This window comes from Pteronotus mesoamericanus, unplaced genomic scaffold (assembly GCF_021234165.1).
Source record: "Pteronotus mesoamericanus isolate MK-2021 breed Mesoamerican mustached bat unplaced genomic scaffold, CSHL_Meso_final contig_78, whole genome shotgun sequence".
NCBI classification, from domain to species: domain Eukaryota; kingdom Metazoa; phylum Chordata; class Mammalia; order Chiroptera; family Mormoopidae; genus Pteronotus; species Pteronotus mesoamericanus.
This window is the reverse complement of record NW_026555258.1, coordinates 6,238,740-6,254,539: the sequence shown is the minus strand read 5'-3', so window position 1 is coordinate 6,254,539 and position 15,800 is coordinate 6,238,740. Positions and strand designations below refer to the sequence as shown.

Genomic DNA, 15,800 nt, shown 5'->3' with positions numbered 1-15,800 from the left:
GGCTGCTTGCCAGGTCGCAGATGTTTGGTGAAGGACATTCCTTGGGGGAAGATTTGGGCTCCACTGAGGGAAGAAGCTCTTCCTCAAAGTCAAGGTTGCCTGGAGTGGAGCTGCATCTGCTCAGAAGCCCCCTGTCATTGGAGACACCTGAACCTCAGTTCATCTGGTTCTTCTCCACTCGGTCGCAGCCAAATGCAGCCTTTCCTACCTGGATCTCGCGGTGACATCCAGAGGACCACCCCAGTGCTGGCCCGGAAGTGCTGTCCTCTAGAGGCCCTGTGCAGTGCTCGTGCCCCCCGCGGGCACGGGCCCCCGATGCAGCCTCGCCCCGCTGCTCTGGGGACAGGCCCGAGTGGGAAGACGCCCCTCCTCCCACTGGCCCCGGGTCTAAGTCCCTGCCCCACCTGCCTTCAGGCACTCACCCTTGGGAACTCCATGAAGAGGACGTGAACCTCGATGGTAGCATTGGGGACCTGAGCCACGCAGCCGTTAGAAACCTGGCTTGTGAAGTATGTCACCTCGAGGTCCACGGGCTGTAGGTCACAGTGGACTGTTTGTGCAAGACCTGTTAGGGAAGGACAGCCAGAGACAGGGCCACATAAGAACAAGGTGGTGACAATTACTCCCACTTTCTGAATGCCTACTGGGTGCTTGGGGCTTGGGGCTTTGCTGCATCTTCACAGCTACCCTGCTAGGTGGATATCATTACGTCCCTTCCACAGATGGAGAAACTGAGGCTCAGAAAGAAAAAGTCTCTTGCGTGAACTCACAGTGCTACTAGGTGTAAGGTGGATAGATAAAATGCAGGATGCCCAATTAAATTTGAATATGTAAACATGAAGACTTTTTAAAGTATAAATATATCCTAAATATTTCATGGGACATATTTATACTTAAAATTTTTCCATTGGTTACTTGAAATTTAAATTTAACTGGGCATCTTATATTTTACTTGCTACAATGGGCCGGGCCCTCATGTTCATGCACCCAAGCCTGCAGGCTGGTTCACGCCAAAGGAAGGTGAGAGCTGAGATCGGAGACAAAACTTCCCCTCTTGTGCCTCAAGCAGGCCGGGAGGAATAGGCCAAGGAGAGGTGAGAGTCTCCTGGTCCCAAAGGACAGGTTGGAGGGCGGCGGCAGGCAGGCCACAGAGCTGCCACGGGGCTGCCGGGAAGTGTGGGTCCTGAGGGAAGGCAGTGGAATTTCACCCTGACCCAGCAGAGGAGGAAGAGGAAATGAGGCCCCTACACCTCGTCCTAAGGAATGTGCTGGGGGAGGAGGGGGCTCCGGGGGAGGGAAGGAGGACAGAGAAGGGGAGACTGCGTGGAAGTGTATGTCTCCATCTTGTCGCGCTCACTTCCTGTTTTCTTGGAGATCAAAGTTGGGCGCGGAGGGACTGGACACACGTCCAGCCGACGCCAGCTCAGAGCAGGGGGGTAGGAAGGTTTCTCCTGAATCGCCGGCTATTGGGCCATGTCTTGAATAACCCGGCCTTCTTCCCAACCTTTCGGCCGCCTCGCTGGGCTCGGGACCACCCGAGGTCAGAGAAGGACGTAAGATGGCCGCCCGGGCCACCAACACCATCTCCCAGCAACACCTTGGGAAGGGTAAGTTCAGGACAAGGATGTTTGGCCACCATGGGGGCCCAGGCCGTACGAGTCCTTGCTCTGGACCTGGCCTGTGTGCCAGGGACTCCGGAGTGCCTGGGTCATGTGGCATTTTGGATAAAATCAAAGTCCCTGAAGCCAGCCTATGTGGCTTTGGTGAGCGATTTCACCACTTCGGGCTTCAGTTTCCTTGTCTGTGAAAGGACTGGAAGGATAGAACGCACACAATCCATGGAGGTGGCAGGGGTGACTTCAAGAGAAGGGGCACCCGGTAGGTCTTTTTATCACTTCACTTGATTGACCTCAGTCACTGGAGAAGAACTCACTATCTGCTAGGGGCGCAGCGGTGGGACAGGGCAGCCTGCAGGCGAGGGGCCTCTGAGAGGGTCTGACGCCTCAGGCCAGCCAACGCCCCCCCCCGCCGCATACCCCAGGGCTGCCACCATCTCCTCCTGTCCCACCCCCTTGTGACCCACCAAGCCCCTCAGAGCTCCCCACCCTCTCCCATTCCCTATCAGTGAACACACACTCCTTGGCTGTCACCTAGTCCAAGCCCCTCCTACACAGATGGGGAGACTGAGGCCCGGAGAGGCTAAAAGTGCCAGAGTCGTACTGCACGTGGCTGCCCAGGCTGGGCCTCGGACCCACCTCTCCCCATATGACCCAGGGTCTGGCCTGCAGATTAGCACAGTAGCTTCCTCCTTCCCTCTGGGTTTTCCCTGCCCCCTCCCCAGACTTCCAGGAACCCCAGTTCCTCCCAGATTGCCGGATTCCCGGGGCCGCCGGGCCACCTCCTCCATGCCGTCAGCGGCACGCCATTATGTAATGATCAGATAACAGGCCAGGCTGGGAGATCAGATAAGAGGCCCATTTATTTTGGGGCCTTTTCGAATCTTGGCCGCCCCCACCCCGCAGACGAGAATGGGGAGACAGGAGGGAGTGTGACGCCCGAGCCTGTCTCCTGGAGCCGGAGGCGGGCCCAGACAGAGCAGAAAACAATCCCCTGGCACCAAGGGAAACTCCAGGGCCTCCAGGGACCCGAGCAGGAGGAGGCGCACCCGGGGCCTGGGTGACCGGCTAGCCGCGCGAGAGACCTAGAGCCACCTTCCCACCTTCCTCCTTCTTCCTCCTCCTCTCTGACCCACAAGCCCAGGGCCACCTTGGGGCTTTCCAAATGGCTAACCCTAGAACCTTGGGAGGCCACCAATGACAATGGTGAAGAAAAACAGCTTTGGAGTCTAATACCCCAGGTCAGATCCCAGTTCTGCTTCTTAAAAAGCTGGTCACTTTGAGCAAAAACCTGACCTCTCTGAACTTCAGTTTCCCCACTTGCAAAACAGCTTCCATCATGCTCACTGGGGCCAGGTATGGCGCCGAGGCTTGACAGCTCATTCATTTCAACCTCGCAGCAGCCGACGAAGTGGGTGTTGTTATTACAACCGTTTGACACACGAGGAAGCTGAAGTTCAGGGAGGTGCAAAAATGAGCCCAGTTACCCAGCTACTGAGTGGCAGGGCCTGTATTTGAACCCAGACAGCCCAGCTCCAGCACCCAGCACCCACTTCGCAGGCTGTGTCAGCTCGGTGAGGCAACCCACGGAACAAGTGCGGTGGCCAGTACGTGCTCTGTGATTATTGTGCAATGCTGGGGCAGCTCCTCTATGACAGGGTCTTTTCTGCTTTTTTCTTCTTCAGTCACCCAGCCTCCCAGCCACCCCCCGTTCCTCCCGGTGTTCAGTGATATCCTCACAGATCTCCCAGCTCCCAGCCCACTGGGCCTGGCCCCCAGAGGCCTCAACACTCCTTTATCCCGTCTTTCCCATAACTCCCCAGCGCCTTCAGGGTCAAGTCCGTACTCCACATCTTAGAGTGGAGTTAAGCAGTGCAGGGATCAGATCTATGCCAAAGGTTCAAATCCTGATTCTGCTGCCTTGCAGCTTCCTCTCCGGGGCTCAGCGTTGTTATCTGTAGGATGGGGGTGATGATCATGATAATACGTTTCTCAGCGAGTGGGCGAGGCTGTTGGGAAGATGATGCGTGCACAGCGCTAAGCAGGCCCCAGATGCATGAGGATGCTCAGGGCCGGTAACTGCTGTCGCGATTATGTATGCCCAGTCAGCAGGGAGAGGTGAGCTTTGCCCTCAGACAGACCTTGTTTATTGCCTCTGCCATGCCCTTTCCCAAACCAATGGTCTTCCTTCATTTGACCACTTAGTCTACTTCTACTCATCCTTCAAAACCCTGCTGTGAAAATCTCGTCAGAACTGATCTAGTTGTGCTTAGGTGGGAGGGTCACCGTTGTTAGGGCAGGAAAGGGACCCCAGGCCCGCAGTGAGATATCGAAACAGGGACAGCCCCATCATCTTCCCTGAGGCAGCACAGGGCACCGTGGAGGCCCAGGGTTCAAACCCTGGCTGCTCCTATCGGGGCCACATTACCCAAGCAAAGACCCCCGCTGGCGTGCGCCCCGGTCTCCTCCGCTGCACAACGGAGGTGGCAAGAAGTGTCTGCCTCGTCAGGCTTTGGTGAAGTTCAGTCTGACAGTAAACGTAGCAGGTCTAGAGCAGCATCTAGCACCCAGCGAGCATCGAATCTTGGCTGTTGGCTGTTCTATCTGTCTCCTCCCGCCGTCCCTATTGCAGGTACTGAAGTGAGCTCGGCCCTGGATGGGGGTCCTCCTCAGCCTCTAGGGCCGGTGCCCCAAAGCCGGGGCTGGGGCTAGGAGGAGGGGGCCCGGAGCCAGGGCCACCAGCTCTCCAAGCCCCCACACCAGGCCCCAACACGTGCAGAGAAAAGAAGCTGGGTTTGGGAGCAGGCAGCCTGGGGTTGAAATCTGGACCTGGCATTGGTCCCGAGCCTCGACCTCCTCATCTATAAACGGGGCCTAGAGACAAAGGGCTGTGCCTGATGTGCTGTGGACCCAGAAAAGGGGTTCCCCCTTCTTACCCAGGTTCCCCCTCAGGCCCTTGAGCAAACAGACCAGGCCTGTCCTCAGAGGGCCCAGCACTGACCCCTCTGCGACCTTAAGGGACGGGTATCTCTTTCCTTCTGTCACCATCTGTCTGGCTGAGGTGAGAGAATCTTTATTTTAAAAAAAAAGATTTTATTTATTTATTTTTAGAGAGAGGGGAAGGGAGAGAGAAAGAGAGGGAGAAAACATCTATGTGCAAGAGAAACGTCGATCTGTTGCCTCTCACACACCCCCAGCCAGGGACATGGCCTGCAACCCAGGCACGTGCCCTGACTGAGAATCTAACCAGCGACCTTTTGGTTTGCAGGACAATGCCCAGCCCACTGAGCCACACCAGTCAGGGCAAGAGAGAATCTTAAAGATCATATTCCCGTGGGCTTCAGGGACCCAGCCTCTCCTGGCTCACATAGCTCCCTCCCCAAACCCTTTTTCCTCCTGGCAAAAGGGAAGTTGCCCCGGAACGCAGCCTCTAAGACACAGATATTTGTGGTCTCTGTCCCGTGCCACTAGCCCCCTCTCCAGCGGGGCCCAGACCCCCACACCGCTGGCCAGCAGCATGGAGGCTTCAGGCCACGCCTCCGGCCCGTCCTCCAGTGAAAACTCATCCACACTTAGGAAACGCTCTTTGATCCTGGCCACACAACGGGGGCCACGGATCCCGGCACCATCGCTTCTGGGACTCTATCCAAGCGAAATACAACGAAATACAGGAAAATGTGCATGTACCAAAAATGTGCACGGAGGTGGTATTTATAATTAGCCCCAGTGGGGAAACCACCTAAATATTCCACAATGGGAACTTCACTAGGCAAAAGATGAAGAGGCACGTTTAAAGAAGAGACTAGTCCAGAGACAACAGAGAAAGCCCTGGGATGTAAGAAGGGTACACAAGACGCCCGAATGTCAACCCCCAGCATCAAAATTACCTTAAAAAGCTAGTAAGCAATCCACCGGCATGCTAACAATTTTTTCCCCTCTTAGATATTTTCTTCGAGGAGCAGACTAAAGTGAATATATATAGTTAAATTGCTTTTTAAAAACCTCTACAAGTTTGTTCTTTAAAAAAATTCCAGTGTGACAAAAAAGTGTGTCTTAGGGGAAAATCCTGATGTTTGAACTCGAGAAAGGACGAGTGACCACGGATGTTCTCTGTGTATGTTGCGCATTGTTACTGTTTTATTCTTAAAGAAATGAATCGTTACTGTTTTATTCTTAAAGAAATGAACCCGACACTGCGTCCCAGATATCTGTCCACAGCAGCGCAGACACAGTCCAGCTTTTTCTTGATAACAGCGGCATGGTACCCCCCGGCATAAGAATTCATTTAACGGGGCCCAGGCGGCTGGACATCTGGGTGGTCTCCAGTTGCTGGGGTTTGGTTACAGCTCCCTAGGGACCACTCGTAAGAGAGCTGGGCAAGGGACTCCCTAGGCCTGACTTCTGACAGCTGGGTTGTGTTCCCAAGTACACTTTTGGAGAGCTGCCCAGCTGTGTCCCCAGGAGGCTGGACCTCGTTTTGGACCGGTTTGGGACCCATTGGCACCTCCTCCTGCCTGAATGGGAGTGCGTGGGTCACCCTCACGCCCCAGCCCGGGCTGGAAGTCTGAGTTCCATGCCTTGGCCAGGCCCCCGGCTGCCCACCCCCGCCCCCATGGGCCTCCGTTTCCCTGACTGTGAGGGGGTCGGGCTGGGGGATCTGGAATTGGGATGCCCTGGGACCCTGGAACCATGGGGGGTCACTACCCACGCAAGGGAGCAGGTTGATAAATTACCAGGAGTTTTTCCAACCAGCTGTTAAATATGGCCATTATTAAAAAGTAAACTTCTTAAGCTTACAGTTAAATAACTTGTATTTTTAAAAAAGTAATAAATATCAAATTTCTTACCTCCTAATTATTTTACTCCATTTCACTATTATCTGTGCTTCCGAGGTTATCTGTGTCTGTCGTATGTGTGTGACAGAAATACTCGATAAGCGTCCCCTACTGGGCACCTCGTACCGACTCTGAGTGAGTTTGATGAGTTGGGGGCTCGAAATCCGCCGTGTGGGAACACTTACACCACAAAAAATTAACAAGCTTCACCCCCACCCGCTCACCCCTGTGGTTAATTATTTGCCAGTGCGCCGCCGCCTTGATCTTATAAAACCAGACCCCAAAGACCTTCACGGATCTTCCTCTGATGAGTGCTATCAAGAAAAGAGTGTTATCAAGCTAGAAACATGGGGGCCGTGGGAGACAGGTAGGGCAGCTGCGGCGGAGCTCAGGTAGGGTTCCCGTCCAGCTGTGTGAATGGGCCGGCCCCAGCCTCCGCCTCCTATCCTGTGAAATGGGGCGATAATGGCAGCCATCTTGCAGGGTGACCAGGAGCTGTATCATCCAAGGTTAGGGACAAGAGCTCCAGGGAGCCTGGGGTCAAATCCCTGCTAAGTCACTAAGTGTCTGAGGCTCCGCTTCCTGTCTGTCAGTGAAGCAACGGGGAGAGCTTTAGAGACCAAGGGCTGGGGACTTTAAAATGTTGTGGGGGATGGGGGACCGGACAGGAGGGGAAGGCCACCCGCCGCTCTACTTCTCACCGCTCCCCAGATCCTTTAGGGCAGGGGTGCCCAACCTCGTGGCATATCTGGGCCACCCTGGAAGAAGAGTTGTCTTGGGCCATACATTAAATACATTGCGACACGTAATCACAAAAAAAATCATAATGTTTTAAGTAAATTTACATTTTGTGTTGGGCCAGGTTCATAGCCATCCAGGGCTGCATGCGGCCCGCGGGCCGTGGGTTGGATGCCCCTGCTTTAGGGGGTTCCTGGGTGCACCATGGCTGGAGGGGTGTCCACAGGGCCATGCTGTGGCTTCAGGTGGGTGCGTCCACTGGGCACAGCAAGGCCACGGTAAGTGTGACGCAGGACTGGGAGTCCCCAGCTCCTCAGGGCCTCGCATCCTGTCAGCTTCGGAAGGCAGCAGAGGCTGTGACCCCCTGGAAAAGCCCCCAGGCTGAGGAGCCCACAGAGGCCCTCGTCTGAGACTGCACTTCTCCCTGCAGGCTTCTCGGGGAGCAGAGCGGGGCGGCAGCTGGGGCAGAGCCGCACTCAGAGGGGCCTGGGGGCTGCTCCCAGTGCCCAGGGAATGAGGGTGGAGGATTTAAAGCTAATCATAAAGCAACAACAGTAACAACATGGAAGCAACCGGCCCGCCCAAGACATCTCTCTACAAGCGTTGCCTCAACGCCAGCCTTCCCGACAGCCCGCGATGAGTCTGTTACCATCCCCACTTTGCTCAGAGGCCGGAAGGCCGTTCCTCAAGATCATACCACAAGGAAGTAACCACAGCCCAGAGCCCGCGCTCCAAACGTGAGGCCTCGTGCCCTCCTTCCCACACATTCCTCAATGGGAAATGTAAGGCCCAGAGAGGGCAGGAGACTCTCCCAGGGCTGCACAGCATGCTAGGACCTGAGCTTCCTGGAGGGAAACTGGAAGAACAGAGACCAGAGACCGGGGTTAAGGTAAATAACTCATCTCTGTTTGGCTGAGGTTTTTAGAGTTGAAAGTTCTTGGTCTTTCCAAACCAGGATGGTCGGGCACCCTACGGCTGTCCAGCCCCCCAGGACATCTCCCCTGTGCATGAACTTGGGACAAGGAGCCTAGTCTCCCCACCGCGGGTCCCTGAACACCTACTTGTGGGGCTGAGGCTGCAGACGGCCAGCAGCAGGGCCACGGCCAGGGGGAGCGCGCTGCGGTCCATGCTGTCCACCCGGGGCTCCGGTCGCTGGGCCTTATCCGGTGTCCAGGGGCAGGGCTGCGGGCGGGCTTGGGGGCCGGCGTGGGCTCGCACGGGGACCCAAAGGGAGCAGGCGACCGGAACGACGTTGTCCCTGTTCCAGCCTTCTGAGGTGGCGGCCAAGTTGGTCAGGAGAAGAGGGCACAGGGCGCAGGGCCGGGCCGAGGGTCGCTGGCCGGGGGATGAGCGGGAAGGGGGTGCTGGGCTCGTGTGGGCGGCAGCAGTCCGTGCTGCCGACAGAGGCTGGGGAATGACCGGCGGCGGTGGGGAGCTCCTGGCTCATCCAGCCAGGCCAGGGAGGCAGGAAATGCGCTTCCTTAGAGAAGGGGCTGGGCCAGGCGGCCTGCCAGGCGGGAGAGGAAGTGCCATGAGCTTTGTCGCTGGGTGGGGGGCCCTGGGGAGGGGGAGGCGGTGGGGTGGGAGGGCCTAGGCTCCAGGCTTGTCTCCCCATGCACCCCACCCTCCCATCCCACCCTGTCCAGGGCTGGCCGGCAGCCCCGGGGACAGGGGACAGATGAAAACAATCACCCTAACAGCCCACCAAGGGGACCTCTCAAGAGGCAGGCCCTGGCCAAGGCGGTCCTTGTGGAGCTCACAGCTCCATGAGGTCAGTGGTCCCATTTTGCAGATGAGGAAAGAGAGGCCTAACGAAGTGAGATAATTGGCCCCAAAAGATAGTGGAGTTGGAATTCAGACAGATCTCCTTGGGTGCCAAAGCTGGTTTACATGGCATGACACTGGCTGCTGTCATTTCCTTGTTTTTTCAGGCAGGGGAACTGAGGCCCAGCATGGCGCAGAGCACAGCATGGCAGCTGGGGCTGAGGTCTTCGCGGCCCGGAGAGAACAGGGGACCTGCCCCGAGATAACACACTTTGTGTCCGCCCGGTCCCCGTGCGGAAAATGCCTCAGGGACAATAGAGAGGCCCAGGTGAAAGGAGGGTGCATTTTCACGGTTTCTGAAGTCAGACAACCCAGCGATCAACACCCTGCCCAGCTTACCCTGAGCTATGGTGTGAGACCTTGACCAAATCCCCTCCACCTCAGTCACCCTGTGTGTAAAGTGGGCATGACGGTGCCGTCCTCACCAGGCCACTGTGAGGTTTCGAGGATGGAGCCCTAGGGCGCCGAGCTCTGGGCCTGGCACACAGGAAGTGCTCCCTCAGCGGGGCTCCCTGAGCCTGGGAGGTGATCCCAGGACTGTCCCTTGTTCATTCTGCAAACAGCGAGTGCCAGCCCTGTGTCCACCATGGTGCTAGTCATGGGTAGCACCTAGGCTCAGGCCCAAGGGAGCCCAGAGGAGGAAGCCTGGGCTGCCTGGAGGAGGTGGTTTTAGGCCCGGCCTTTGAAAGACTGCCTGCATGGGGGTGGGGTGGAAGAAAGGGGTGAGGAGGACAAACAGGGGCGTGGTGGGGACAGGAAGGCTGGAGAGGCTGGCTCCGGCCCTGCTTTGGGAGGGGGCCTTGGATGCCAGGACTCCATCCTGATGGGTCACGGGGAGCTACGGAGGGCGCCGGAGCGGAAGGAGCTGGCAGAGCTGGGCTTTGTGGAGGCGAATCTTGATGTGTCCTGGCAGGACCCACAGAGAGGATGGAGCCAGGGGGGTTTCTTTGGACGCTTGTCCTGAGTCACAGGGGGAGAAATCGAGGCCCGGGGAGGGCAGAGAAGGCGGGAGGCCTGGCTGGCCCTGGAGGGAGCAGAGCCGGCATGTGTCGCCTGTGCAAGAGCTGACTCCAGCGCAGCAGGGCCCGCGTGTGGCTCCTTGGGTGGGGCCTTGGGCAAGGCTCACTTGCTCAGCCCTGCAGCTACCCAGCTAGTTCCTGGCCAGGCGTAGGTGTGGGGTCATGGGAGACTCCGCCATGCCCAGCAGGCCAGGAAGCCTGGGATGGGGCGAGGGGGCCCCCTGAACGTGGCAGGTCCTCTGCCTTTTGCCATGGGTGCAGAGGCGGAGAGGCGGGCACTGCAAGGCAAAGGGTGGCCTTAGTGGGGGACACTGGAGGTTGCTGTGAGCTTTCCGACCAGGGACACTTAATCCAGCCCCAGGGCTGACCTCTCCCTGCGCGGCAGGCCCCGCCCTAGGCGTGCACCTTATCAGCTCTGAATCCTCACAGCCACCTCTGGGGGCCGTGCCATTAAACCATTTACAGAGGAGCTACCCACAACCCCCTGAAAAGCAAGAGACCCCTGGGTGGCAGGAGAGGTTGCAGGGTTGCCTCTTTCCCAGCTCCCTCCTTTCCTGCTACTCCCACCTGATCTGACTGTGCGGACAGATTTCACGGGGGCCATGGGTGACTGGGACGAGGGGGATTATTGTCCAGAGTGGGTGTCAGGGCACCTGGGGCTGTGACAGGGGTCACATCATAAGAAATTCCTCTCCAGCCCTCCCTCCCTCCCCCTTCCCTCCAAGCTGCATAATCCACCCCCCCTTGTGTTATAAACAAGGCCTATCGGAGGCTCCAGCCAGCAGAAGCTGCAGGTGGACGTGCGGAACTTGTAGGAAATGACCAGGGAGAGAACAATCTACAGGAGCCACAGCAGAGCCTGGACCTGCCCCCAGAGACCCTGTGGAGGAAGGAAGAGATTGGGGGTCCCAGGGGTGGAGAAGAGGTCACTCACCCCACCCCCAGCTGGGTGGGGTCATGCCATGCACTTCTCTCCCCTCGACTAGAAGCCCCTAAAGAGCAAGCACAGAGTTCAGGACCCTCAGACCCTCAAGATGTACTTACTGAGACCATGGAGCACCCTGGAAGGGAAGGCGGGGGCGGGGCCATGGAGGCACAGGGAGACTGAGGCATAGAGAGGCAGGTCTGGCTCTGTTCCCCAGTGGAAGAGGCCAGTTCCCGGGCTGGGTCACCTCTCCCCAGGAAGCTTGATGGCCATGTGGTCTCACAGCCGGCGACGGGCCTTGAAGTAGTTGTTGTCTTCTGTTGCCCCCGCAGATGCACTCTCTCTCTTGGTGGGTCTACCTCTCCTCGCCTCCCCCCAAACCTGAACAGATAGAGGGAGGAGGAAGAGGACGACGAGGACTCATTCCTCTTGGTCCTTCTCCGCAGGGTCACTGCCAATTGGTGGCCTCCTTCACTGAAGTCCACGGCCTCTCCACACAGCCCTTCGGGCTGAGCGTGGTCAAGGTCCCCGCTGCTGCCAGCCCTGGGGCTCAGCACTGCCCCTTACGGCTTCCCTACACCCTGCCCACACCTGTGTAAACAGACCCTTCACTAAACGCTCCGATCCCAGTGGAACGTGCCATCTGTTTCCGGCTGGGGCTCCGACTGATACAGATGCTTCCAGGTGTGGCCTACCCACCCTCCAAAGAGACACGTGGCTGATGGCCAGGCCCTTGTGCCTGAACCCACAGTGGGCAGGTGCACAAATTCGCTTCTTCCTCCTGCTGGCTGGCCAGGAAGGCCAGGGCTGCAGGAAGGGATGGAGCACGTCCACCCTGGCCACTGGCCACTGGAGGAATTTTAGACGGCCCCCAGGGACCCCCCGGCGGCTGTCCGACTCCAGCTCGGGCCTGGAGCCAGCAGCTGTAGAAAACAGCAGGTCAGACCCACGCGGGCGAACGAGGCAGAAAGTGGGCACAGAGGAAAGAGTGCCGCGCAGCCTCTGCCCCAAGGAGCTTCAGGCAAGATGCTCTCTGCAGCCTGGGTCTCAGTTTCTCCATCTGCGCAATGGGAGGGCAGCCTGCTGGGCTGGGGGAGCCCGAAGCCAGGACCAGAGTCAGTGTCACTCTGCCATTCACACGCTCGCCCAGTCCCGTGCCAAGAGCCACCTCCACAAGCTGAGACTCATGTCTCCACTTCACAGCAGAGGAAACTGAGGCTCAAATGTGTATGGCAACAGGGCTGGGGAGAAGCAGAGGATAATTCAAATCTGGGCCTCTTTCCCCCTTTGACTTCCAGAACATTCTGTCTTGGTTTTCCTCCCACCTCCCTGGTCGCCTTATCTGCCTCCTCACTGGTTCCTCCTCATCCTCTCCCACTTGGTTCCTGGGCCTCTTCCCTTCTCTGTTTACCCTCACTCCCCAGTCAGGTTTTCTCAAACCTTTGTGACCGTGACAATGTCATGGCCTGGGGACTCCTGCTCAAATAACCGAAAAGAGGTTTTTTTTGAACCGATATATACCTTTGTGATGTGAATCCGTCCTGTTCCATTTTCTTTCAATGCTGATCACAAGCCACTCTGTTGATTTCATTAGCTACCCGTGGGTCTTGGCCGTAAAAACAATGCCTTAGGCCCTGGTACCCAAGAGTGGTCCTGGCCCCCCTGCCGGGGAGCTTCTCTCAGGCCCTGCCCAGACCTCTGGCTCAGAACCTGCATTTTATCAAGATCTCCAGGGCGTTGGCATGCACATTCAAGTTGGAGAACGGCCTTTCTGGGTGTCCTTGGCCAGACAGATGGCTTTAAGTACCATTCATATACTGAGGTCTCCCAACTTCACATTATCCAGATACAAAGTTGCAGCCAGAAACCCCACCCCCAGGCTCCAGGCTCTTGGACGTCTAACATGTAGCTCAGGCTTCACACATCCAAAACTAGACTCTGGGCTCTATTCCTTCTCTGCCAACTGCTCCTGCCTCAGTCCCTCATGTCAGGCAATGACAGCTTCCTCCTCTTGTTGCTCAGTCCTTGAGGTTGACCTTGACTCTTTCTCTCCACCCCTCATCTGACCTACAAGCAAACCCTGTTGGTTGTACCCCCAATTTCCAGTGTTCGTGGAGTGCCCACTGCCCCGCTGCAACCTCCCTGGTGACCTCCAGCGCCTCTTGGAATATTGCAGCCACCTCCTCACTGAGTTCTCCTTGCTTCCCGCTTTGCGCCCGGCCCACTCTGCACGCTGGAAAGGGAGCCTTTACACCAAGTCAACTTCCATCCCTCCTCTGCTCAGCGCCCTGCACAGGCAACCTTGTCACTCAGTGTAAAATCCAGGGCCCCTGAAATGGCAGCAAGGCTCCCCCACCCCCTCACCAACCTCACCTTCCGCTCTTACCTCCTTGCCCCCACAACCACAGCCGCATGGCCTCCCTGCTCTTCCCTGAAAGGGCCAAGCACATGTCTACCTCAGGACCTTTATACTTGCTGTTCCCTTTCGCTGAGACTTTCTCCCCTTACATACCCACAGGACTCGCTCCTCACCCTTTAAGTCACAGATCCAAATGTCACATGGTCAGTGAGGACTTCCCTGAGCATTGAATTTAGAACAGCCCTCAACCTGCACCACCAGCGCCCACCCCCCCCACCCCGGCACACACCACCGTCTCACCTACTACATATTGTTTACTTTTGTCTGTCTCTCTCTAGAACAGAAGTTCCAAGGCACTGCTTCAAATAGTGCCTGGCCCATGGTTGGCATTCTATGAGTGTTTCTGCAATAAATGAACAGGCTTAACCACTAGGCTACACAGCCTGAGGCTTCATAGGCTGTGATGCTGAGTCCTCACGGTGTGGGTGTTGGGGACATTCTGAGCCCAGGGACAGGGTCTTTGAAGAAGAGGAATGACTTCTCTAGGGGATAGGGAGGTCACAAGAGTCAGTGGTCCACCAGACTCAGTTCTAGAAGAGCAAAATCCCTCAAAGTCTCCCTCTTTACCCAGGGAAGGGGCCTCGTTCCTGCTGCCTCCTGGGTGGTATTGGCCTTCCTGATAAACCCGCTCCACTCCCCAAGGTCTGAAGGACCCATGAAGGCCACCCAGGAGACATAAGGATTCCACAGGGCCAGCAGTCCAGAACCTTTGAGTTGTAGGGAATCTGAGTTGGCAGAGAGGGAAACCGAGGCCCCAAAAGGTGAGAGACAGCCAGCACCCCATGAACCATGGCGGGCAGCACAGGCAGGAGAACCTGCGCTGGAACCCCAGGTGGATGACAGACGCAGGAGAGGCAGGTAAGCACCTAGCCCTTCTCCCCTGCCTCACTGTGTGACTTGGGGCAAGCCGCACAACCTCTCGGAGGCTGCTTCCCCGGTGAGGAAGCTGTGTGCTGGCAGGCTGCGCAGGTCCAGTAGTGCTCTGGCCCCCACCCCTCCAAAGCCCCCCCACCGCGGAGCCGCCAGGCCTTCCTGTTTACTTGAGGCCCCTCTCGCGGCTGGGAGGCGACAGCCTTGGCCTCTTCTGCTCCCCACTTCCTTCCTCTCCCACTTCAGCGCCTCCGGCCAGGCCCTCAGGGCCCCCGAGGCCAAGACTTAGGGGCACAGACCAGTGGGGCCATCTGAGGCCACCACCCCAGAGAACCTATCTAGGAGCACTCTCTCCCTCTGAGACCCTGAGGTTACAAAGGCGCTATGCCATCCCTCGGGCTGGTTAGAATGTTCCGGCACCTTGGGACAAGCCATTTCCTGGAGTGTCCCTAGAGACATGGAGAGTATGACAGCATCTACTGTCCCGGATCCGACACCACGCCCACCTCTCAGCCCACCAGTAGGGGCCGAGCACAGGCTGACCTTAGTGGCGCCCCCTCTTCCCCACCCTTCCCCGGGATCCCGCCTCCACAGGGCATGCTCTCTCTGAGCTACCCAAAGTGTGAGCCCCAGACCAGCAGCGGGGGGCCTCACCACCCAAACCCGACCTGCTGAATCAGAACCAGCTTTTTCATAAGACTCTGAGGAGCGTCATGTGCACTTAAAGCCAGATTGCTGCAGATCTGACCATCTTGCCTCATTCTAAAACCCTTCACGAGCCCTGGTGCAGTAGCTCGGTTGGTTAGAGCATAGTTCCGATACACCAAGGTTACAGGTGCGATCCTCCATTGTGACATATACAATACACAACAAAAGAGCGCATAAATAACCTGGCTGGTGTGGCTCGGTGGATTGAGTGCCGGCCTGCAAACCAAAGTGTCACTGGTTCAATTCCCAGTCAGGGCACATGCTTGGGTTGTGGGCCAGGTCGCCAGTAGGGGGTGCATGAGACACAACCACACATTGATGTTTCTCTGTTTCCCTCCCTTCCCCTCTCTCTAAAAACAAATCAATAAAACCATTTTTTTTTAAAGTGCATAAATAAGTAGAACAAAAAAAAAATCGATGTTTCTCTCTTTCAAAATCAATAAATACATTAAAAAGAAACCTCTTCATGAGCCCATTAGATATTCTTGTCCCAAAGGCTTATCCTGAATCTCTGAAGACTTTACAACTAACTTCCAGTTTACAAGAAATTCAGGGAATGGAGGAACAAATTAAACACCACCACAAGAAAGCCACAGACAAATCTGGAAGGAGAAATTTTCTGCAAGACAGCCAGTCTCTCCATAGGTCAATGTCATAAAAAGAGGGGGAGAATCGTTGGTTCAAGTCTGACAGGCGCCCACAAATGCAACGTGTGGTCCTGGATTGCCTCCCGGTTTGAACAAAGACACATTTTGGGGAAAATGCCATGTGGACTGATTATTATCTATTATCATATTAGTGTTAATTTAGTGTCATCAAAACTCTGAGTTGTGGTTATATAACAAA

General features: G+C 56.6%; 1 protein-coding gene across 1 annotated transcript in view; it reads right to left on the bottom strand.

Moving 5' to 3' along the window:
• ENG (endoglin) overlaps nucleotides 1-8,600 on the bottom strand; it is a 29,461-nt gene extending 20,861 nt beyond the window's left edge. Inside the window, exons 1-2 of the mRNA XM_054584335.1 lie at nucleotides 8,251-8,600; nucleotides 423-565 (exon numbers count right to left, since the gene is read on the bottom strand). Coding sequence (XP_054440310.1) covers nucleotides 423-565; nucleotides 8,251-8,317 — 210 coding nt within the window. The 5' untranslated portion in view covers nucleotides 8,318-8,600. The remainder of the gene's footprint in view (nucleotides 1-422; nucleotides 566-8,250) is intronic.
• Nucleotides 8,601-15,800: the final 7,200 nt, after the last annotated feature.